General features: G+C 42.3%; 1 protein-coding gene across 12 annotated transcripts in view; it reads right to left on the bottom strand.

The window, feature by feature from the left end:
- Positions 1-7,564: 7,564 nt before the first annotated feature.
- Positions 7,565-26,127, bottom strand: part of ESRP2 (epithelial splicing regulatory protein 2) — a 62,349-nt gene continuing 43,786 nt past the window's right edge. For 5 of the 12 annotated variants that reach the window (XM_065028499.1, XM_065028500.1, XM_065028498.1 and 2 more), the window contains 7 exons: positions 25,815-26,116; positions 23,642-23,863; positions 22,475-22,673; positions 21,082-21,277; positions 19,893-20,070; positions 11,750-11,861; positions 7,565-8,931 (listed from right to left, as the gene is read on the bottom strand). In XM_065028499.1, coding sequence (XP_064884571.1) covers positions 11,772-11,861; positions 19,893-20,070; positions 21,082-21,277; positions 22,475-22,673; positions 23,642-23,863; positions 25,815-26,116 — 1,187 coding nt within the window. In that variant the 3' untranslated portion in view covers positions 7,565-8,931; positions 11,750-11,771. Of the gene's footprint in view, positions 8,932-11,749; positions 11,862-17,942; positions 17,976-19,892; positions 20,071-21,081; positions 21,278-22,474; positions 22,674-23,641; positions 23,864-25,814; positions 26,117-26,127 lie in introns of those variants that run through there. The other 7 variants (XM_065028495.1, XM_005507115.3, XM_065028503.1 and 4 more) reach the window with 4 other exon arrangements.

Here is a 26,127-nt window from a genome sequence, read left to right as displayed (position 1 = left end):
CTGTATTTGGAAGGTGTTCAGGCTCACTTCAGTTGTGAGTTACTAAGCTCTATCACCACAGTACTGTTGCCTCAGAGCGGCCGTGTTTTAAAAAGAACAACTGGATGATCTCCTGGTGCCAGCGAACAGGACAGCAAACACAAAGCAAACACCCGCCGGCCCTCGGTACTGCCTCACTGCGCGCACTTCCCCTGCTGCTGGCACACTGGCTCCCTATGATGCCAGCATCCGTGTTCAAGCCACGGCATTATAATTTACTTTCTTTTCCAAACCAACTGTCCCCGCAACCTGAAAATTCAGAATTCTTTGTTTTCTGGGGCTTGCTCCTTACAAAGTACGATCAGGTTATTCTAATAAAAACACTGACGTGCTGTTATCTCTCAGATGCCAATATCTTTTAGCTGAGCAAAAAGATTAAATGTAGAGATAAGCTGAAGTCACATTCCATTGAAAACATGGAAGCTGCCATCCTCAGAAGCCTTTTCCTCCTCACGAGCAAGATAAATGGTCTGTTTTTCACAGCAACACTAGCAGGTATAATTCCAACTTTTTACTGCTTGTTTAGGACATATCTACGTATGGCCTGCAGAGCATCATCTAACCTGTGCTCCAGATCCCATCAGGAATACGACGCAGTTGACATCCAATTAGTCATTTTAAGAGTTAAGAGGTAAACACCACACGCAAACATACAACATTGTAAGCGATCTTATAACTTCTCTTCATCAGGCACAGCTTACCTCAGTGTCCATTAAAAATCAGCAAACTTATTTGTATTTTTACATTTTTGCGTTGCTTTTCAAAAAAGGTAGTCCTGACCTTTCAAGCACCTTTTTAATTAATTAATTAATTATTACTACAAGTTATAGTCCGTGTAGTTTGTGGTACTAGGAAGTCAGACCCCTAACAGCAAAATAGCACAGAAAATATTGGGGAAAGGTCTCACTCTTCCTGCCAAGCCCACAGCAACAGCTCCCAGTGCAGCACAGAAAGCCGAGTTCTACTGCTACTCCATCGCACGCGTCAGAGATTCTTCCAACACACCCATCAACAGCTTTTCAGATCTTCTGGGAAAAAAATCCTGTGAGTTTATCCCCTCACAAAATACCATAATACATTTCACTCTTCATCTCCTCAGCTGTTCCGATGTTCTTTCCTTACACCTCTAGTCCTGTTCTTGTGAATAGTGGTAAGAAGAAACATTACAACGGTCCCTTTGTTTCACTCTTGCATACTTTTTAATATTATGCTTCTAAAAGCACCCAGAGTAAAGACTTTGAAGCCTTTTGCATATAAATACGTATTTTAAAAGCATCCTTTGCATGAATTTCAAGTATCCTAAGTTACTTTAAAAGGGAATATACACAAACAAGTGACACACGGCAGTAGCACATTAGCTTTTCCCCCACCCAGAGCAAGCAGAAAATTAAGTGCTAATAACAGGTGATGATTCAAACAAACAACAACAGCAGAACAACTTTCAAAAGTTACAATGCTCTAACAGCTAGGGCAGAAGTTAGGGACCCATACAATAAATGGATACAAACCAGACAACTGCGCATTCATCAGGTCTCTTATAAAAGCTGTTATCCCAAAACAAAAGAACACAACATGTTGTTCACATTTTTCCTTATTGCTCAACATGGGAAGAATGTCCTGGAAGATCTGCGAGCAGTAAAGGGCATTCTGTATCGCAGGCTTTTCACACAAGGTGGGCTGCCTTCTCCTAGGTCTAGGGGGTTTATTCTATTGGTATTGGCTCAATCTTGCTAACTTTTCTCCAAACTCACCCTTGTTTCTAACCATTCCTTTGTACTTTCTGCTACCTCAACATTCCTAGCGCAGGAGTCTGAGTAAAATAAATACTCACTGCACTTACAGGAAGAAGGGAAAGAAAGGAAAAAACCCCAACATTTTAAAACTAGAATTTCTGTTGTCAAAAAATAGGGTTGTATATGCTTTCACCTAAAAACGTAACCTGCAAATGAGCCTATTGTATTTTGTTTAATGAAACACAAGTTTCTTTTAGAAAGTTCTCACTTCAAGAGTTGACGATTTTTTTCCTTAGAGTTCTATTGCTACATTCACATTTTAAATGAGTTAAAAATACCTCACTTGTTCTTGAACTGTGTGGGAAACATCACGACACTCAATACAGGGAATGCTTCAAAGCAACAAAAGCCTGCAAAGACAACTCCTGTGTTTGAAGGTTAAGGGTTATGGGAGTTTTTGTTTGTTTAGTTTTTTTAAATACTGGAACTATTGATACATAACTCCTCTTCCCCCACCTTCGTCATTCCGAATTTCACAGAATTCTCTCTTGAACAAATGAGGTAGTCCCAAAACGTGCCAAGTGCAGAACAACACTAGATGTAATACTGAACACTTAAAAAACCCTTCCCATCTTTATGTTACCTCTTTCTGTAGTATAGAAATCTATATATAGAATGTATACTATGAACACACTATAGTCTGAATGATCAATATGCACGAGATCCTCTATGAAGAATTTCTGAATACTGTCAGCTCATAGTGCTCAACACAACCAAAGGATGTGACCTGAGAGATGAAAATGAAAACAAGCCTACAGCACTGATCTGGCTTTTTCTTTACGAGGGGAAATTAACACACACAGGGCGATTCAGAACATCAGACATAGGCCTTAAGGTGGAGAAGCAAAGCAAATGTCAAGAGTGGTGGTTCTCCTGCTGAGCTCCAGCTCCCCTTGAGCCAAAGGCATGGCCTGCTCTGCAAAGGCAGCGTCATGAGGAGCCAAGGACCGGTGTCCCTGCGTATGTGCCACTGTGCCAGGACATGCGGCAGCTGTGGCTCTGGAGGAGGCGGGAAACAGCACTCCAAACAAGAACAGCAGATGTGCTCTCTGCCAACAGTAGTCCACAGCGCCCAGCAACGAGAAGCTGAGCAAGCAGCTCCAGAAAGCCAGCGCCCCCCCGAGACAACCCTGCCAGTGCGGAGGCCATTACACCGCACGAGGAAACGGAGAGCGCGGTCGGCGAAGCACACGCAGCACGCTCAGATCCACCAGCTGGGAGCACACAGGCGTCGCAAACAAATGCTTGTCCAACTTCGGCTGCAGTCACGGCTTTTGACGCCTAATTTAATTGGTCGTAAACCCTTAACTTTATGCTATTCATTTGGTTTTTTCTTTTCTTTTCTTTCTTAAAGCCAGAAGGCTTAAGAGTCATCTTGCTCTCATTTCTTGGTCCCTTAGTTTCTCATGGTCTAGCACAGTATGTTCACATTTGGGTCACACTTAAAGCACTCCTTTTGTCCAACCTGTACCACTGCATTTCTATTATTTTCATTATTTCTTTTTGCGGAGTGATTTTTAAAAGTTTATTTTCCTAACTAGAGCCAGATACTGCTGTAATTTTCCCCATTTAAAACAAATGTGTATATTTCAAAGTAACACTATCAAATATCAATGAACACACCGTTCTACATGGAAAACTTTTAGAACAGTAAAACAAGAAAATAGAAACAAAAGCCCACAATTGTTTCATGGGAAACAGAATGCCTCTGAGCTTACGGCTAATGGACACCAGATTATTTACTGACATTTGCGTGCAGAAGCTTCCACTGCAGTCGCTAACAACTAAACCCACAGGCCCTCAGGCATTTGCATCTCAAGTACACTACTTGCAAATCCTGATCGCAAAGGGACATCTACTGGTACCAAAGATCAGTGTAGGCTCTGAACACCAAGCCAACAGTTTAACAAAATTACAATGCCAAATGAGAAATCCACTGCTGCGCAAGACATCTAAAAACTCCTGCTCCCGCCACTGAGTGAGTGGAAAAACCAACAAAACCAACCCCAATAAAACCCCACACCACAGCAAAATCCTGTGATTCTGTGATTCCAAATAGATCGTCTCAAAGACACAGTTAACATTAAATACACAAAATCATAACAGTACTTTGGTAATATTTACAGAAGGGAAGGCATTTTGTTTACACTTGACTTTTTATCACCCGCAGATACACGGAAAGCAACATCAAATTGCTAGATTTTTTAAAAAAATCATCAAGTATATAAAGTAAAATGAAAAAGAAATAACACACTAATATAAGAAACGGCAATTGGCAAGTCTAGATCAACACGCCATCACCTTTATTTCAATATTTACACTTCCAAGTGCATATCTAGCTAAATAATGTAGTGGCCCTCACTCATTTATATAAAAAGAAGAAAAAAATCAGGCCTCTGGTTTATTTTGCTTTTAAAAATCCAGAAAACAAGTAGATCCAGAAAGGCAAAATTTCAAATTGACTACAGGCAGACCTTGGCAGCTCTCAGGAGCGTGTGGTGCTTCAGTGCGTTTCGAGCTGCCGTTAGACACAGCCAGCTTCCAGAGAACACCCCCAGTGGCAGACTCGGATTCATCACCACAGACTTGGGCAAACACAGAATCATACAAACCAGAATGCAACTGGCTAAACAGCAACCTTGTGATTCATTTTAACCGACCAAAATGAAACAAATCCCATGTTAAAAAGGAAGGAGTTGAAAGGTTTAATTTCTTTTTTAAAAATCAGGAACTGAATTCCACTAATAGAAGTTTGTTGACAATATCTTAGTTCACAGAAACAAGCAAAACTTTAAATCTGTCTAGTGCAAGTCTGCTCTGCAGTAGAAGAAATTCCAACGTGAAACAGCTGATCTAGAGGCCCAGCTGAAACTACTGAAATAGAGAATGGCCATTTCAGACTCAAACAGAAGTAATAACAACAAGCTATCTTCTCTCTAAACTGGGGAGGAACACAACACGGGACGGACCAACATATAAATAGTTTATAGGCAAAACTATCAGTATCAAGAGAATGGGAGCAGAAGTATCTAAGTACAGGTAATGTGCAAACCAGCGCCATCAGAAGCACAAAGCAAAGCAAAGACAAAACGCAAGCAATGCTAATTCTGTTCTTCAATTATATAATACTGCAATACAAGCTCAGGTGAGGTATCTTGCTGATTGTGAGCACAGAGTAAGTTCCTTTTTGCTTTGAAAAACAAGTTTTGTGGCTGACAAAAAAGTGTGAGGACTCTTTAACAACAGTAACAACAAAATCAGAGTTCTTTTCCAAACTTCAGTTCTTATTTGGTGAAACACTTAGAGCTTAACACTTTCTGCATTTATTTTTCTTATTCCATTAAACTACATGCACATAAAGACAGCAATCTCTTTGCTAAGTCTTTCACAACACAGCGTGGTCTAAAAGATTTAAATGCACACATCAAAGAGAATAAAAACTATTCAGGCCTTACCCCAAACTGCCAGCCCTCTCCAGTGGCGTGGGCCGCCGCTCAGAGATGCGTGATGCGTGTGTTCGTGTCCTGTTTGTACCGTGCTCTTGGATTTGGAAGTCAGCTCGTGAGAGAGATCGTCTCTACTGCCAAACTGCAGTAAGCAGCTCCAAACCGGCACCACGTCTGGTGCACGCTGCTCGCACAAGCGCAACTCAGGTTCAAACATGAGCACACCTCAACTTCCAGAAGCCACCTGCGACGTTCCAGGTACTCCTGCCTCGCCACGGCCGCCTCTGCCGGCGCCCTCCCCGCTGGGCCCCGGCCCGCGGGGGCGGCCCCACCTGCGCACGGCCCGGTCGGGGAGCCCGCGCACCTGGGACTGCTGCAAAACCGCAACCCCCGGCTGCAATCGCCGTCTGGTTGGGCAAATGGCTGAGGAAAGAAGGGTTTGCAACCAGGTGTCACACCGCGGGACGCGGTGGAGGGAGGCGGCGTGCCCTCTGACACGGGGGGCACACGGCCCGCCGGGGCCACAGCGGCCCGCGGAGCCTCCCCCGGGCTGCGAGCCCCTCCCAGCCCCGGAGCCGAGCCCTCGGGGACACCGCTCCGGCGCGGGCCCGTCTCGTTTTCACCGCGGGAAGCGTCAAACAGCAGGCGGCAGGTGCGGCGCTCCTCGCTCCTCAGCCGGAGAAGCCGCGGCCGCCGGGAAGCGCCGGTCAGCGCGGGCCGCCCGCCTGAGGGAGCAGCGGCCGCGCGCGCGGGGGCAGCGCGAGCCAGCCGGGGCAGCGCGAGCCGCCCGCCGCGCGCGGAGGGGAGCGGCGGCACCTGCGTTTTCTGAACACCGGAGCAACACGCAGGTGAGCGAGCAACTCCACCGGCTGTTGGGCCACTGCTGTTCTCTTCCAGGGGTGCTTCAGGTAAGACCACAGAGTTTTCAAAACAAGCAAGAAAGGTCAGGGTGCTGTTGTTGGACCTGCACCGGGGGGCTCCGCGCTTACCAAAATGCTGTCACTGCTCTTGCACTCGTTCTGCGCAAGTAACTTAAGCAAACAAAAGCATGCTACTCAAAAGTCCCACGTATTAGGTTTTGTACACACACAAACACAGCCAGAACATCCCAAGTTCAGTTTCTACAATAGTTTCCACCATCTGATGGTGCACAGGGATGGGCAGTTGGTGATGGGTCCATCTGTGCTAACAGACGCAGACCTTGCACGCGGCAGCCTGTCACCGATTTCAGTGAAAAGTTAAACCCATCATTGCTGCTACACCACGAGGGTGTTAACAGAGCAGGGGAAGGTGCTGGCGCGTTAACCAGGCCCGTTCCAGCGCGGCTCAGCGTGCCCAGCCTGCCAGAGGAGCAGAGCATGTACGAACCACAACAGAAGGAGCTGCGAAAAGACTAGATGCTTTTAATAGATTAAGTATCATTTTAGCTAACAAAACCACAAGTAGCAATACAGGCTCTTAAGAGAAAAATAAGGTATTTAAAACGATTGTAAAGCCATAACCAAGAACTGATGAGGTGGTTACTTATTACCAGTGTAATAAATGGATTGGTAGCTACATGGCATGGGTACTGTATTGCTCAGGAGAGAGACTCCCCGGGTTTTTAAAAGGGAGAAGCATTCTCCTCAAAGGCACTATGAAAACATTAACTATAATGGTGCAGGTCCTCTCTCGTATTCAAATTACTTTAAAAGTAAGAGTTTTGGTAGACTTCACCACAACAAATCTTGGAAACAGATGATTGCGAAGGGTCCCACCTTAAGAGAATTAAAGAGCTTTCCATCCAGTTGCACCTGATTGTTACAAGACTTCAGCTGGGAGGCTTTAATGATGAAATGGCACCTGGCATGGGATGCTTCTGACTAGAGAAACAAACATTACCTTAATATGATGCCCCCCACCCCCATTTTTACTACAGAAAGTTTGGCTCCATGACATAAATGTAACATCTTGTGTTGCACAGAAAAGCAAGTGACCACTTAAATCATTTACATCCAAACACGACCACAATTTCAAGTTCAATACTTCCTCTGGCAGCAGGATGAGAAAGGATGTAAAGGATGTAAACGGTTACACTACACTGCCTAAAATTGTTCCCCTACAAGAGAAGTACGTATCATGCATAGCTGTGGCTTACCAGCACATGCAAAAAGGAAAAACCACCCCACAACCAAGCACACACACACTCACCAGGTACAAATGGAGAAAGGAGAAAGGGAAAAATGCGTAAAAGATCATTTATCAGAGAATGATGCCTCATGAAAACACATTAAAACGAAGCAGAAGTTACTTTCAAAAGCCAATACACATCGTAAGATTCTCTTTTATTTGTTGTATATAAAGAAGCATACATCATTCAGTTCTTTTAGGTACAACTCAAATGGTACACTAATAAAAAAATCAATTCAGACATCCGTGAACATGTCACAACAGGATTCATTACATTTTGCTCTGCTGGTATTGCACTTGGAATGGTTTTGAAGTAAGGCACAGTAAAAACAAAGTCATTTAGTGCTTCTACAGCAGATGTCTTTTTAAAACACATGCTACATGACGTAAAGTACTTCTAGCTTATGTATATACACACAGGGAAAAAGAAAAAGCATGCACTAGAGGATTTAGATTTCAACATATCTTGTTTCATAATATACAAATAAAGTAGTTCAAAGATGTAAACAAATTGCATGCACATAAACTAGAGCAAAATCTTTAATACAGTATCTGAAAGCTATTATGCTTAAATAAAAAAATATAACTTATTAGTACTCAGGTTTATGTGCCACTTTTGTCCTGTAGAGATTAAAAGCTTGGGGCTGGGGTCAGGAGGATTTCTCTGGTTTTGCTGTTGTTTCTGGTTTTTTGCTTTACACATTGGCAGCAGTACACTGGAAACAAAAAAGACAAATATGGCTTTTGCAAAACAATGTATAATGAAAACATGAGCAAGCTCAATTGCTCTGGGGGTCCAGCAGCCTGCTATTTTCCAGGCAGGAACAAAACAAACAAAAATCAATACGATCTACGCTTTGAACAGGGAAAGCTATGCATTCCAAAAGACCTTTCTAAAGACATTTAAACTCTACAAAAAACAGACACTTGTCAAGTGTAAACTCTTAAAAACTAAGGACAAAACAATCTGAATGACTCAAGCTTCGCTTTCCACTTCAACTGCTACTGAACAGGTTTCTCCCCCAGCTGTGATAGCTGAAGTGCTATTAGATTGTCTCCAGAATTAACTCAATGCTAGGAGGGGGGTTGCTTGTTTTCAAACTATTAGAAATTATGTAAATTAACTGCATAACTTTTGGGTTCCCTTTCTCTTCAGCATAGGACATGCCATATTTCAAAGTAAATACAGGACCACTCTACATTCCAACATATTATGCTGCAAAGGCACATTTGTTGCTGCCTGGGTGGCAAGGGAAGACTTCTTATTTTGCAGAGGCACGGTGCTTAGTGCGACGTTCTTTCCCCGTCCCCCAAAGAGTGTTTAGCTAGACCAGGTACAGTTGTACGTAGCGGCCTCCCAGGAGCTGGCCGTTTTTCTCAGCCACTGCTTTCTTAGCTAGATCCAGGCTTGGAAAAGTCACCAAGGCCTCTCCGCTGGGCTGGCCACTGAAGTTGTAAAGCACGAGGATGGAATCTGCGTGGAGCTGCAACGGTACAGGAAGACAAAAGAAAAACCCATTCAGATCAGAGACCACACCTGGAAATGCAGTTTTTAGTGCCGTGCATCTGGTTCACTCCACTCCTGTGTCTGTGGCAAAAAGATTCGGGATGCGAGACCGGGAAGGAGGAGAAGGACCACAGATTGAAAAAAGAATTCAACTTTTAGCTTGGCTTGGTGCAGAAGCTCTTATTCTGCTGGTGTGCTGAACAGAATGATGTAGACATAATTCCATGCAAAGATTTTGCTAAAGAAGTAATTCAGGTTAAAGATTGAAAAGAAAGACTTAGCTGTTAATAAAGGGCAAATGAGGTCCAGGCATTCAGGGAATAAAAATTCTTCTACTATGTGGACTACTGGCCCAGTGACAAAGGCTATAAAGCCATAGGAACGCTCTCATGTAAGGTTTAAAAAAATAAACTAGAGCTGTATGAGACTCGTGTTTTGGGAGGATGAGCTGAACTGAACACAGGTGCACAGTGCAAGAAAGGCTGGTTGGTAGAACAAAGTAAAATTTGGTGCAGTCCAAATGTATTAAAGCAAGCTAAGAAAAAAGCAGGACAGCAAATGAGATTTAGCCATTGGAGTTCATTTACTTCGGAGAGCATTTGCCCTCGTCAGTTCTCAAAAGGCAGTTTCAAAAGGCTATGTTTAAGGCCGCTGTCTCTGGCTGCCGTATGCTACCCCAGCCATTCTCATAACGTGCTGGAAGTCCTAAGCTACGCTGGAAAGCCCTGTTGATCAGATAGAGATGAATCTCAGTGAAGTTTCAAAACCAAACGTTGAAGGATCAAAAACTCAGCATACAAGACAAGTTTGTGGGAGAAATCAGTGCCAACCAAAACATATGGTCTGTGCTGGAAAACCAGCCAGTTTTATGAGTATTAACCCAATTCAAGTTAAGTTCATGTCACGTATGTCCTCCTGAGTTTAGAAAAGGTTAAAATATTGAAGAGTTTCACTTTTTGTAGAGTGTGTGTGTGCCCAGTATTACTGCAAGAAACAGACTTCTCAGTTACTACCAGTAGAAGTTTCTGATCAGCTTTATATTCAAACACGAAAATAAAACAAGTACAGAGCTTCATTCACCCAAACACTTAGCAGGCAGTAAAAGTATTCTTAAGATATAAACGTCAGTACACTTCAGAAACTAAAAGCATGTATAAGACAGTTAGTACAGACTTCATATCATTTCTTCTCATAGAGCTAAGGTTAGTCGAGAAATAGCGTGCAGAAAAAAATCAAAGACAATAAAACATCATGTATGAAGCTCAGTTTATGTTTGGAGATGATCTTGGATTATTACAGAATAACACTGTGCTCACAGAGAACGTTGTACACAGTTTGGGCTGAGCTGCAGATCCAACCTAAAAGGTGGTCCGCTTTAAACCAGCTCTTCACTGTTAATCTACATGGGATCAAGTCATTCAGCATCAGTCCTGAAGTTTAATATTGCTGAAAACACAATTAAAGCAGAGTTAGACAACTGGGCACAGAGGAGAGCTTTAAAAAGTAGTTTAAACTATATAGTAGTATAGTAGTATATATAAGTATAGCATATATAGTAGTATATATAGTATAGTAGTATAAACTATATACATTTAGAGATAGAAATAGATTTTATTTATGTATATATATATATATGTTTTTAAATATAGATTCAAATCCTGTTTTCTGGATGCTTTGTTCTAAAAAGAGTGGTCTCTCTATGATACTGCTTGGGACTGCTTAGAGTTCCGGCTGAGCTGCTCCATTAACTATTTGCTCCTCTCACCCGCAGCAGAAGGCTGCTGCTGATCTGGATTTCCAGTTCGTCTCAGTAAAACAAGGCAGCATACCCAGGGAATGCTGGAGCAGCGGCGGGTGCTGTGCGCAGCAGCCGACCGTGCAGCTCTGAGCTGTCTTCTCCCCAGCACACCCAGCGGTATCCCGCGGAACCGGCGGGTTTGACAACAACAGAGCTGACGGTGAGTATGCAAAGCAGCTTTATCTGTGACGGTACTTGTATGAAAGCACAGGACTGGATTGCCATTTTTTGTACTGAAAGTTTGGTGGTGTTTTTTTGTTTGGTTGGTTTGGGGGTTTGGGTGGGCTTTGGTTTTTCTAAAACAAAAAACCAAAAATAGTAACTAATCAGTAGTGTTTTGAATGGAACACAGTATCACTGGGAAGTCACGAACTCCACGTAGGTCACAACAAAATTTCTTTAAGAATTATACATTAGGGCCAAAAATGCAGGAAGTTTACCATTAGCAAATGTAGTTAGTTGCATTAGAAAGCCACTGTACCAAAGAAACCTCCCCTAAAAAAATAATGTAATTGTTCATATTGCATTAGGGAGTTGAAGAAACAGACAAATTAGTCTCTAGACAGCTATATGATACAGGAGAGAGAAAGCCAGAGCTTTGGGAGCTTTGCATACACATTATGTGCTTTGGAGCCATCAAAATAAAATAAATAAAAAAAAAATCATCATTTGCTATGCTAAAAATAAAAAAATGGGACTGGAAGCTTCAGCTGAGAAACAAACACCACTAAACCCTTCCAGGAGTTTACCACAGCACCTGAGCAAACCAGGCGATCACACTACCTCCACCACTGCGATCCCATCACCTACAGATCACCAGCCTGCTTCCTTAGGGTAGTTCATTTCTTAATAGGAAAAAAGCAGAAAGATTAAAGCAAGGATGCCAACACAAGCTAAGAAGGGGAAAAAGCCATAAGCAAGAAATTCTGTATCAACAAGCCCTTCTTGCCCTTCCCATTCACCACTGCAGACCCACTTTCTGTTGGTTGCATCTTACCTTCTTCAGAAGTTACAAAGAGTTACAAACAGACCCATTCTTTCGGTGCTTGTAACACACTCCTTGCTTGATCGCTCAGCTGAATAAGGCCATTGTAGTCATCAGGTGCATACTACAGTACAAGTGTGATATATGATAATCAGCATGAGAGGGAACAGTTCTGGTACAGCAAGCCACACAGACCATCATTTGCAACCACAGTTAAGAGCATCAGCTATAGTAACTGGCAGGAGACAGTGAATTTGACAGATACTATTCTTTATGCAAGATAAAAAAAATACATGAACTGAATTACTGGCTGTAGAAATGGATTTAAAGTACACGCATATGTGGAATGGAAGGGAAGTAGTTCAGCCCATGAAGCGCTCCTTTTTTCCTTCTGCTCATGAGACGGCAGCATCAGGCAGCAACACACGTCGGTTCCTGTAATCACGCTGCCAGTAATGACTGAGCGGGGCAGACAAGCGTCTTCCAGCATCCATGCTGAATGGGGGATTGAGAGAACCGTACGGTTCTCACTCAGATATTTTATGCAGTCATGGAAATAAACTGCAGCTTCACTAGGGTACTGATAAATACTTCAGCTGCATATAAGAGTTGCATTGTATAGAATACACCAGTGTACTTAAAGAGAATCAATGTCCCAGCATGAATGCGCTTGAAAGATATAATAGCATTTATACTACCATAGTATATTTCCATACAGGAAAAGTAAAAACTATACAGTGTAACTGCATCATGATAGATTTGCACTAGAAGAATATTAAAATAAAAATAGTGACTGTACAATACAGTCACACCAATAAATTAAAACAAAAACCCCCACATGTGGATCAGATCTAAAAAAATATTGGAGATCCTGACTCTGAACAGTCATCATGCGCATTACTGGAGGGCCTGGTACAAACAGGAAATGTTTGTGAGAAAACAGATCTTGGGCAATATGAACATCAGTTTGTATCTATCTCGTAATCTTTCCAAATTATGTATCCTGGAAAGGGACTGAGCAATCTCGCAGGTGCTACAGAGACCACTGCAGTGGCTCCTGTACTCTAGAAGACAAAATGTTCAGCGTAACCCAAGTTACAGAAGAGTTTCCCATCTCCCCCGGAATGGCTGGTTTGCACTAACATTTTGGAGAATTGCCCAGTGCACACAACGTAGACAGACTACGCTGACTTCCTTTGATATTTCTAGAATATGAAAAGTCTCCTGCCAGCTTTGGGAGAACAAAGTATGGTATTTGGGCATACGGGACATATTGTATCCATCCAAGGCGAAGCTGAAAAGGAAAAAAATCCATCACAGGATAGGCCTTCACAGAGACAACAACCAAGAGCCCAGAGAATGTAAAAGAAAAGAACCTCCCAGAATTTTCACTACTGAATTCTAGCCCCCTTCACGTCTAGACCCATGCCATTAAGAAAAAGACAAATATAAGGAGTATTTTCTAGATAGTTTCTGCCAGGGCAACCAGACCGTGCAAATATTAGATTTATCATTTCCCAGACCTGCCCTTGAAACAAATGTACAAAATGTAAGTTTACTCTTTGGAAGGAATGTCTCAAGATAGTACATACTTTAAATTATCAGTAGATGTACGGTAGGCAAAGATCCATATTCTCTTGTGAGGGACAGTGTTTAAAAGGTTACACTTGAAATGCATAAAACAACGTGGAAAACATAAAAGTGTGAAAGCTACCCTGCACAGAAATGTCCAAGTTGCCAGAGCTTAGGCCTCGGCCTAAGGAAAGGAGGAAAAAGCTAATCAAAGTACCTAGCAATAGAACCTAGCAATCACGAGGCAGGTGGGTAAGAGAATGCAGTTAATTAAAACAGAAGTTGTGGAACAGTCAGTTCTCCAAACCTGGAGATTTCAAAAAGTAGTACTGAAAATCAAGCTAGGAAATTAAGTGGGGGAAATCTTATTCCCTGTGAACGAAACAGAAACTACCTGAACTTGGCTGAGGAAGTACATGATCGTGAATACTTCCAATTCTGCCTGCATTTCAGAACCCGTAAGAACAAACACATCCAGCCCTGCAGGACGAACAGCGCAAAGCCAAGGGTCAGTCCATAAACTCATTGCTGAGCACGGAAACACTGTTTTGCTGGCTTCACCAACAATGCAGTAGGCCAAATTCTGCTTCCATTTAGATTTGGAAAATACCACCTAGTGGTATGAACAGGGGAGACCTATTTGCTAGAATGACTGAACGAGAATGCAGACATAAATTCAGACAATAAGGTGATTTATCTTTTCCCCTCGAAGCAGCCATCAAGAAGTCCGGCTTTGCCTAATGAGGAAGATCACACAGAATACCACTGTTAAAGGAAGAGCTTCACTAGCAAAGTCAGTCTCAGATGTTAAGGACATGAAGATATGGTTCTCAACACATGCTCTGCTGCTACACTGACTCCTGCGGTGAGCCGAGTGGGAGCTAGGGTCAAGAAAAATGGAAACTAAATATGGAAACCAGGTATAGCATAAGGCGTGCCTTTATAACCTAACCTAGGAGAAGGCAGGAAACCAGAACCTTTGCAAGTGGTTAACAAGTAAGATTCTGGGGTGAGTGATTAGTTCTATGGCACGCTGCAGGATGGCAGGAAGACTATGTGCATATACCGTGAAAAAAACACAGATTATTAGAACAGAGTTTATACTGAATAGTGAAGAACAGTGTTTCCTGTCCCCTACATTCTTCTTGTTATCTCTCCTGTGACAGCAGGGCTTTTATAGCTTGAGACATGTCTGTTAATAATGGCAAAATGATGTTTCCTGAAGGACACGTTTCCCCACAGAATCAGCAGTTTACCTTACAAGCTTAAAGTAAATACCTTTCTAGGTATTAACATTTGAAGTGGCAGAGATATTTCAGCTCATGTATATTAAATAACACTGTATTATCATATTAAATAAGATATTACAATAGACTATAAAATACTAATAAATCATAGATGTATGTAAAAGAACACCGACTGCTCTCTCCTAAAGGAGATGACCATTTCTGGCCAACAATTGCTCCCAGTGTGGCAGCGTATCCCAGTCTGCTGTGCTCAGTGCAGTGCAAAGCTTTCGAAGACCAGAGGAACCACAGGCGTGCTGTAACAACAGAGGTAGTATACTACACTCCTGGTACGTGGGGGCTTTTTTTCCTCCCAAGCTATTTTATACCTTTCGGAAATACCTGCTAGGCTGAGGGGAATATGGCACTGTTTCTGTCCCCTCACAGGCTGCACAGATCTAAGCAGGTCACTAACCAGCGAGACACTGATTTCCATTTCACTTTTGCAGTTCCTGCAGTGGACATTCAAAGATCAGTCTGAAACAGCATACACAAAGCAATCCAAGGAAAAAAAGTCCATTGCTAAAACAAAATTTAAACTGAAAGAATATTTAGACATGCCCCAACTGGGAAAAAACAAGGGGAAATGAAAGAAAGGGAAACATCATGGGCAAAATGGCCACTTCAGGATTGCAGCAGCACTTCTCGCCTAAATTACTGATAAACTCTATCACAGAACAGTTCCCAAAGGGAAGAAATCCAGCTCTCAGGCTTTGGAAAAAAGGCAAGATACAGTGAGCCTGGAACATAAAATCAGATTTCGTGGCTAGGGAACCGCAACTGTTGGCACAAGGGTCAGGAGAAGACCCCTAGTGCATACGAATTGTACCTTAAGCGTGCAGATACAAGCACTAGCAACCACCTGAGTTCCCTGTGGAACAGATACCACCTGAAGGTTTTGTGGAACAGATCGTGAAATATGTGATGCCTGTTCCCAAAAAGACAGCTTGAAGATGGCGCCACTTCAGCCTGTTGCTCCAAGCACGGCAGGCAGCAAACAAACAGTAACCTCTGATCTACCAGTCCCCGTCTCACAGATGCTTTCTCCACACAGCCAACACTTCCAGGTGGAAGACAGATTTAGGAATAAAGCAAAACAAACAGCATACGCTATTCTGAGTGCATGGGGGTGAGCCTATAATAGCCCATAATTTTGCCAGATGACTTCAAGTATCAGTAAGTAGTAAATTCTTCCTATACCACATCCTCTTTCCCTTCCCTGGTCAGAAAGTAGGCCCACAGACACAGGGTATCCCTCTCAGGCTACAAAGCATCAGATTTCAAAAGGAACCCATAGGAAACAGAGAATACTTCTTTGTTTAAGCATGCATTTCAGAGAAAAAAACCTAATCCCTAAGAAGTCAGTAACAATGAAGCCTGCTGTCCTGATAGGAGATAGAAATGTCGTTAATGCCCTTGGAATTCAGCCATCCATCCACTTCCCTTCACTTCCTTATTACTGCTTTAACACAAGCCACCCCCTCCCCCACCACTGAGCCTTGAATTCCCAGTCTCCGGACTTGGAGGATTAATATACTGCAAAAGCTCCTTTTAGCTGCAAATAAAAGGCACCTAAGCCCAGCACAGGTTTAAAGAATGGTATTTAACTTAAGCTTCTCTTACAGAAAAACGTGTACCATACTCACACACAGCTTACCTAAATAGCCAGTTTGCTTTCCAAGGACTAATCCACACAGTCTTTTTCAGGCAGACATGAGTTCACTTTACATTCATGCCAAGCTCCAAGAATCTGGGCAACTACTACTAAATGCATGCTGAATGCTAGCTGAGATGAGAGCTGTGAACTAGCTTTTGGTCTGCTAAGAACACAAGGTGCAGGTAAATCAGAATAGCCGTTCTGTCAGTGGTAGCAGTAACGCCGCATTCTCGTAAGGAGGAAAAAAAAAGTCATTATTTGGAGACTAGAAATATTTCTCATTGATTCATTTAGTGGATAAAGAGTAAAATCCATAGACTGTTTGGCCAGCAAACAAAAATACTTTTTGGTGAAAAGTTTTTGTTCCGATACACAAACAATTTCACATCAATCCATCACTCAGCTGCTACACCCGTCCCCTCCTCAGCTACCTGATCGCTCTCACTGCACTGCCATAGCCTAAAGTAACACTGAGGAGTCTGTTGCATGTAACTACTACTTTTGCACCACTTCTTCCTCAAACTTTTCAGCACAGGATCTGAAATAGGAATTATTTTTCTTAATTCTACAGGATCTCTTCACAATCACATATTTCTCAAATTATAAGGGGAGTTTCCTGTAAATATCCACAGATCCCTTAGTTCAACATAATACCCAAAGACCAGCATCTGCTGAGCAGCTGGCGCTGTAGCGCTTGTCAGAGCAGCCGCTGCCATGCCATTGTACTGTCTGAATTGTGTGGTGGGGTTTTTTGTTATTGCCGTTTGGTTGTTTTTTTAATATGAACTACTTACTGAATCAGAAAGTACTAATATTAGCTCTTTTGAAGATTACAGTACACTAAATACAATATTCTACAGAAAGGTGATGGGGAAAATGACCATCTCTAAGGTTTACTATTAAAATTCTTGGCAGGTTTTTCAAGATTGTTCAATGCAAGATATATTAAACACATGCAAGCTGGAAGGGAGCTTTCAACAATAAAAATGAGAAAGCAGAACTACAAGAAGAAATCAAGCTGCTGAACCACCACACAAGAGGCTAATATTGATAAAATTAAATGAAAACTGAAATGCTGATCCGCAGATATTTACATTTTTTGTTATTAGAAGCATGTACTGATGTTGAGACCAGCTTGTTGAAACCCATGATAAGCCAAGTCTGTCTCCTAAGAGGCAGGTCTGGAATGAAAGGTGCGTTCACTTAAGTAGCACTATGTGCATACATGCAACGTACAGAGCCCATGAAGACAGGAGGAAGAAAACAGAAGAGAATAAAGCAAGAACTAAACCTTAAAACCTGTGCCTTTCAGATAAGGACATACAAAGAAAAATCACCCTTCAATCTCGGCATCTCCGATCTGGTTCCCAGAATACCAACATCATTTAGTTATACAGAGATTAAAACCATGCCCAAACCACTAACCATTATTAGGGGCTCGCTTCATAAATGAGCAAAAGCATCGTGCAACAAATCCTTGGGCAGCCCCAGCAAGTGCAAAAGTAATGTGAGAGGAAAGGGGAGGAAAAAGAAAAAAGATCACTTATTCCTCCAGAGGCTTAACATTGTCCCAGCACAGAAAGGCATCACCTCCTCTTTACCCCTAAAGGAATGAGCGAGTATAAAACCAGCATTACCACATGTGGAATTCCAAGAACAATTCAAACTAATTCCTTGGCTCCTTTATAAGATATTGAACCCGATCTCATTTGGACCACATCTTCTAAAGAAATCAAAGAGGTGACCAATTTAATAACAGTAACTGATGATGACAGGAGGTTGCAGCACAAGAATATAAATAGTTTTCACCTTGTGCCAAAATTTCTATTCATTTGAAACATTTAGTTGCACAATATAAACACTATGAATGACTCTCCAAATGCAGAAACAAGGAAAAGGACAAATTCAGCATCAGACCCAAAGTCCAGATGCACTAAACTGAAGATTTAGTGGAACTCAGAGCTACTAAACATTGTCACTGACCTGTTCCATCCACAGATAGGCTCAGGTCGCATTTTCCAATAATGCACTTACAGTTCTAGCTGATTTTCAAATTAGAAAATAGGTTTCCTCACTTAAAGCTGTAATACACCCACCATTAATCCACCAAAAACTCCAGTCGGTTGACAAACAAAAGGTAAAGTATAAATGGCTGAGCAATGGATGAATGGCTACTACTGTTCATCTGGAAATCATGAAAGCAACAAGTAGTTGAACTTGGTTTAATCTCAGGAAATATCTGTCCTAAAATACAATGGCATTTAGTTTGTTTTTAATGTTTGTCAAGATTTATGACACTTTTTATAAGTTGACCTTCAATTTTTTCCATTGAAAAAACAAACATGTGAAACTACTTTCAAAACAGAAATGTGACATTTGAAAAGAAGCCACAAGAGGCAGAGCACCGCATCCTCTAAATACTCAAAATTGGAAAGTATATATATTAGGCATCTCTTCTCAGCCTATGTTCATTTACATAGCAGACTTCTGGTTCTACAAATTAAAGCCCATTGTCCTCTAAGGACATTAAAGGAACAACAACAAAAAAGAAAATACGAACCATTCAGGCATGGCATGTTAACTGCTGCTGTGCAGTGAAAAGAACCCATCTGCATCTTACCCTTTGGGAACACCACTGATACCCGACTTACAGAATTCTGCAGTGTAGACATGCAAAAATTGGCTTTTCATACACGTTACTCAAACAGTGGTTTAAATCAGGTGTATGTCAGGGCTTCTGAGTAGTACCATAAGGACAGAATTGGTATTTGTGTAAGTGATGTTATCCATGCAAGTTAAATAGTCACCAGAATATACCATATTCAATTATCTTTCCTTTTAGCAAATACATGATGACAAAGAATTGGATATAGATACAACATCCTCTGAGATGAAAGGCAGGAGACGTGAAAAGACACATTCCAGGAATTCAAATAAGTGCTGCTGGAAAAACACACTTGTACATGGTGCTTTTTTTTTTTAAATGTTCCTCAAGAAGATAAGTTTATATGTGTTAGCTCACTGATAGAGCATTGAATCAGTACCTACTATAGCATGCAGAATACTTGAATACTTGCTATCAGTACAAAGTGGTTTGGAGAGTACAGATTTCCCTTAGGTTGCAATGTAATGCAGTTTTAATGTTCCTGCGTGTAACCAAAATAATTAGTCCTTGAGAGACTGTCTGACAGAGGTATCTGCCTCTCCTCCTGTAAGCAAGTCACCGCATCTAGGTCACAGCCTTTCGTACTTGAAATCCGCTCTCTGATTCTGACGTTAAAGCCTTGAAGGTCACACACGGACCCTACCTAGGGCTCTCACCAAAACGTGCGCAGGACTGAAAGCTTCTGGCAGCCTTCACCTGCCTTTGGCAGCCCCACTTACACTGGGGCTCTCTGCTCGCCAAAATCAAACCCTAACCCTAGACAACAGATCACCGCTTTCAAGTTAGGATATGCTTGCTATATAAGAAATAAGGCAATTTGCACATTAAACTTTGGTCTGCCAGTTAAATATAGAACATTTAGCTTGCATACTCATTCAGCCATTGCCTAAAGCACCGACTTGCTCCGTTTGATCCCTACTGGTCATTATTTGGAGGTCCAAATACAGTATTCAAGGAGGGGGACTGCATACTAACCTGGTATCCCTGGAAGAAACTGAGTATCTCCTTCATTCCTGTGTTATATGGCAAGCCCTGCATACGGACTAACGCTCCAGGCTGGGGCAGAATTGGACTGTGGGCGGCAGTGGCAGCAGCGGCTACAGCTCCCGGAGGAGCTGCAATATACCCCACCGTGGTAGGGGATACTGGAGGGCTGAAAGAGAGAGGGGCAAAGTTGTTATCAAAGTCAATAACTGGTTTTAGTACTTCCAACAGGCAAGGACGGAACTGAGAATTTAAATTTGAGAATAATCCCAAAAATTACAGAAAAAGAAGCAGGTCTGATGTGGCCTGTTTTGGGCGCTTTTGTCATTTCTCTTCAGCATCTGATAACTTATTTTTGAAGAAAGAAGGGAAAGGAAAATAGCTAACATTTGTAGTTGAAAATAGAGATTGGTACTTGTTATTTCACAGGGGAAAAGAAAAATAGTAGCTACAAATGACTTGTTTGAAGATTGTTAAGAAAACCATAATGAAAAATGCATGGGGGGAATCATAGTATGAAAAGCAGACAAGGGCCCAAATCTGGCACCTCAAAGCCACGAAACAGTGAGTAAAGTATCATCCCTGGTCAGGGCCTGTCCAGCAATTTACCAGATACTCAGACTAGTAAGTGTCAGAAGCGTAGGAACTATCAGTGAACACAGACTCGAGTGCCAGACTTCAGTGAGCCTTGTGGATACCATTTGTGTGAAGAGAAAAGGTGGAGATCTTCTGCTCTGCTTACCCACATAAAGTGTTCTTTGGTCTCACTGATAGAAGAAATCAAACCTAGTACACACCTATGATGAATCTTTCAGTACAGAAACAGTATCGTAAGTCCAAGAACAAACTAAGCGTTGAGGGTAGAGGCATATATTGACACAGCTTCTCGTTTGGCCACGAAATAGAACCGCCTTGATGACATTGCCTCAGTGCCAAAACCACTGTTAAATATTAGACCAACATTATCACGAGATTCAAACAGAACCTACAAAAAAGCCAAACTTCATTACAAGGCCACAGAGAATCAGTTGAAATGGCTGCTGCCTCTGCTGCTGAACATCAAGTTCCCAGGATTATCTGCACCAGGAGTACAAATTTAAGAGCTGTTCACAGGTGACCACACAGTTGCCTGCTCCACTGACACTAAACATCAAGAGGAGCATCTAAGCCTAGGAGTTACCTGGGGTAGTAAGCTGTGTAATTCATGTAAAGCTGAGCAGTCTGAGCAGGGTAGTAGGTGACAGTTGGAGGAGCAGCCGCAGAGGCCTGGGGAGACCTGGTGGCTGGCAACAGGGCTTGTGGCTGGTAAAGCGCTGCTGCTTCTGCTGGGATCACAGCTGCTGTTTGGAAAGCAGCGTAAGTTGGTGGAGAAAGACCTAAGAACAAACCAGGACACAGCAACAAAAAACAATCAGAATTGAGATCTCTGCTATGGGAAAGGAATTATTCAACCCAATGTGATTAATGGCCATCTGGGCATGATTAATGAAGGCTTGAGCAAAGACTGCTCTCTGGCCTCTCCCCAGAGACCCCTGCTGCATCACCATGCGGCATTCAAAAGGAGCAACTGCTAAGAGTTCACAAGTTCTAAAGCTGAGCAGCCTCGTTCACTTATAAATGGAAAGTAAGGAACTTCAGATTTATTCCAAGAAAGCATAAAGCCATGTGCATGGAGCAAGCAGGCGTGCACACCAACACAGCCTCCGTTCTTTCTAACAGAAGTTGTACTCTGTGGGACACAAGTACCATCATATTAGCTACACACGGGTGTCCACAACTGCTGACCATGAGTCTTCATGTATAAACCTCCTGCAACTTCAGAATGTATTTTCAGTATACAGCAAATGGAACAAAGAAAGCCTTGCTCTGTCACTAGTCTGCTGCATCTGGATGAACAAATACCTGATCTGTACAGGAACACGAAGCCTGGCTTGGTGTGCAGTCAAACTGTTCTGAATACTATATTTAGCAGTTTTTTACTATTTTGCACGTACGTATTTCTATCTGTTTAGTGATCTGGTAGTGAGACTGATTAGAATGGTACTGCAAAGTTCCATTATAGTTCCACCATAAGATTCACTGTAATCTTCAATAAAATAAAAATATAAAAATCCACCAAACTTCACCACTCTACGGGCTGTTAGCATATCATCCCAGTGGGTGTTTTCCTTCAAAAAATAAGGCCAAAGCGTACCTTGTACCTTCTCAGCGCTCTAAGGCAAGACAGCAAGAGCACTCATTGGCAGCTAGAATACAGACATGTTTCCCCCCTTTTAAAAATCCCTCTAATTCCAGGTAGGTTTCACCACAGGTACGTCTACTGCAGAGCTCAGAAGAACAGTACACCCATAAAAAGCAAAGTGTGCAACAATTTCACTGGCAAGGCGTTGCTGCCTCTGCCTCTGATCAGTCCCATTATTGCCCAAAGGGAACAATTCCAATCTGGACATGTATATAGATGGATGATTATTGATCATGGCAAAACCCAAGTCAAAAGGGGAAAGGCCACAAAGCTTCAGCACCTACCACATATCAGCCTTTAGCAGCAGAGAGCAGAAGAATCGCAGACTTACATGGTAACTTACATGGCGGTGGGGATAAGCCACTACGATTTAAAGTGCCACCCATTAAAACAAAGTTCATCTCCTCTCCTGAACACTGGAATACTTCCACGTAACGGTCCTTCATCATTTTTTTGTGACATTTTTGAGCCACCATAAAGGCTTTATCAGCAGATTTCATTTGGATAAAAGCATCACCCGATGGTCGTCCCTGGGGAAGGGGGGAAATAATCCTGAGTCAATCTGTTATTAAAATACCCAGAGCACAAGTAGTGCAGAAAGTACTGAGATTAAATGTCTACTGAAAGTCTGTGTTGTTCTTCCTCATCTGGCACCAATGGCTAATAACTCAACAATTATTTTTAAGAGCAGAAAGGTAAGACTCATGTAACCAGTGCCCAGTTAACACAACACAACTTCCATCTTCTGCAGGAAGAAATGAGGAATAATTTAACATGGAAACCATGTTCAGAGGCCTTTAATCCAAACACTGTTCAAAGCAGAGCTAACTTTCAAGTTACATCAGGCCACTCGTGGCCTTTTCCACTTCAATTCCAAGCATCTCCAGGGGTGGAGACTCCACAGCATCGCTGCAAACCCGTGTGAGTGCTTAACTAATTCCGCATTGTGATTTTTTTCCCCTTTTCACCTAACTGGAAGTTTCCTTGATACAGTTCATTAACACTGTCTCTTATTCTTTTGCTGTGAAGCTATCCCTATGATTATGTCATTACAATGTACCCAAACCACATTTTTAATTATCATCTTCCTTTTAAAGTCTGAGAAGTCTCTAATCAAGTTGGAAGTTAGGAATTTCCCCCCCATACCACCCAAACAGCACAGGTCCCATGGAGCAAACTCTGGAGCTGACAGAGCAGCTGTGCCATCTAACATGAGACATTTCTGCCTTGTGTAATTCCAGCGCTTGACAAACACCAGCAGCTGTTTGAGGCTGCCGCTGAAAGAACAAGCTTCTTCCTCCCCAGTCTTATGCATGCATATACAGAAAGCAAAGCACGTGTGTATGTCAGAGGGGAGGAGAAACGAGAAGGAAGGAAAAGATGGGCGAACAGAACAGAGTATAGAAACGAAAGCAGAGCCGAGAATGGGTAAGCTGCCCTGACTTCTAACCCCGTCCAATAACCGGGAAGTTGATCCTCCCATGCAAAACGTTGTTACCTGTTGATTAAGGACCATGTGAACTCCATGGGGCTTGATATCACCTGTGGCGTCTCCCATGAATTCCAGGATGTCATCGATGCCAGCAGTGTAAGGAAGGCCTCTGAGCCGGACGCAGTCGCGTATGCTGCCCGTGGCAATGGTGTAGGGCGGGGGTATGACAGGAATGATGGGAGTTGGGAGAGTGGGAATAAGAGGTGTTGACATATAGCGATTAAGTACCTGTTGGCAAAAAAGCACATTGATAGAGACTTACAAATCACCTGTTTGAGCACAAATCAATTCCACACATTTAAATAAATCCGCTTCCAACATCAGAGAAAAAAACATGAAACCAAATTATTGCAGATAGTTTCGTGTTAGCGTTAGGCATTTGAAAGTTTCATATTCAGAATCTGCTAAACTCTAATGACACCCCTTTCTGATCTCAGTATAGACTGTTAAAAGCAGATTACAGCTCTTTTTAGAGTATCCCAAAATGGAACATCTGAAAACCACATTTGTGCTAATAAACCAGTATTGTCACATACAGTTCTTACTTAAATTAGGGTAAATTAAAGACAATCACTTTAAAAGAACTGAGACCTGAAATAACTAGTAAGTAAAAACCCCAGCTCTAGTTCCTTCATAAAAACTGACCAGTTAAATTAGGGTGGTTGTTTTCTAGCTTGAGTGATCATCTCCAGGTACGGGAGACCTGGAGCTGAACATTGCTGTGTGCTTTGGGAGTGGTTTTTAAACTCTTGATTCATTCCCAAATGACAAAGGCAACATAACTTGCTGTTGGGGCCTACTGCTGAGAAACATATTTAGCAATGATTATCGGAAGAAATACATTCCTCTGAAAGAGGAATCAAAGGAGAGGTTACAGAGCCCTAGTTTTGTCAGTAATGATTCGGCTGAGGGAGTTTCTCTCAACAGATGCTTTTTTCAAGACTCTATAATACTTGTAGCACCTTTCAGTTTGGAAATCTCTCCTCAGCTGTGGACAGAACATTGCAATCACTTCATACTAACACTAAGTCGATGAGAGCTGGCTTTGCCTCTTGTAATCAGTCAAACAAGTAACAACCAACATCTCTTGCTCAAGGAGCAAAAAAATGAGGGTGTCACTCTACACGGCTGTCATAGGGGAAGTAATGACACATTGGTACAAGTTTTACCCAGGTCTCACTAACAAAGGCTTGGTCACTGCGACAGAGTGGTTTTGTTCCTTAGAGGACTTACTATGGCTTCGTCCTCTAAGGAGCAGAACTGAGAATGAAGAAAACAGATCTCACCATGCCAATTCAACTATTCTTCACAACACCCGTATCAGACTCTCGGCTGCTCTAATCTCCGTAACACAGTACTAAGGGTAAATGGCAGGTCTACACGTCTGGATATCCTTTTCCTTGCCTCACTGCTTCTATGGAATAGGCTTCTCACACCACATAGGTTGAAACAGTAACTGTAGTAAGTTTTCATAGCCCGTGGTTATACAAAGAGCAGATCAAATCTCATAATGGCTCCCTTTGACATTATCATTCTAGAAAGACTTTGTGTCAGGCAGAAAATGCAGTATGCAATGTTTTTTTCACAGGCTTGGGGTTCTGGTGCCCAAATAAAGTGGTTTAAGAAGGTGATAGTAGGAACTGATAAAGGATGAGGAAAAAAAAGGAATTTATCATCTCAGGAAAACAAATATTTCACTTCATTTCACCACAGATTAGATACATCCTGGTAATTATTAGTTTCCAACAAAGCAGTTGTAGGGAAAGCTGTTTTAATGTACACAGATTTGGATTTAATATTGGAAGTTCTGTGCAAGAACATCGGAAGTTAAAGACAAGACTGCAGATTTCCAAGAAGTATTCCTACAAAACTATCCATCTAGAATATTTTTCAATTATTTCTTTGATTTCAGTCAGCCTTTAAGTAGAAGGAAATTATCCAATTATTTTTACTTCACAATCTGAGGGATGTTAAAAAACCAGAAACCAGTGGCAGTAAAAACCAAAACCCAACGCTGTGCAATCTTTCATGCCACTCAGGCAGCACGTATGGCCCTGTCTAGAACTTGACATCTTCAGTATCATGGACTGGCATGGCTGTCTACAGCAGACTTGTGGGCAAGTGTTAGAAGAAATGTTTTAACTGTTACGTTTTGAGTCTCACGGTCAATAGTTACAACCTGCTGGACTTCCGCTGCTGTGCTCCTGAAGAGTTCAATGTAACGTTTTCCAAGGATTTCTTTGTGCTTTTTAAGTGCATTCTGGGCATATTCTTCACAGGAAAATAACACAAATGCATCTCCCGTGGGCCTGCCATCTGGGTACTTGACGAAGAGAAGTCCCTCCTTCCCTCCCGTGACCGGGCACTCCGGCCCCAGGAACCCCAGGACGTCCTCCTGAGTCGCGGTGAAGGGAAGGCCTCTCATCCGGATGATAACTTGATTCTCCTTAGACAAGAACTGGGCCACTTCATTCGAGGTGCCTGGTACAAAA

This window comes from Columba livia, chromosome 13 (genome assembly GCF_036013475.1).
Source record: "Columba livia isolate bColLiv1 breed racing homer chromosome 13, bColLiv1.pat.W.v2, whole genome shotgun sequence".
NCBI classification, from domain to species: domain Eukaryota; kingdom Metazoa; phylum Chordata; class Aves; order Columbiformes; family Columbidae; genus Columba; species Columba livia.
This window is presented reverse-complemented; position numbering and strand designations above follow the sequence as displayed.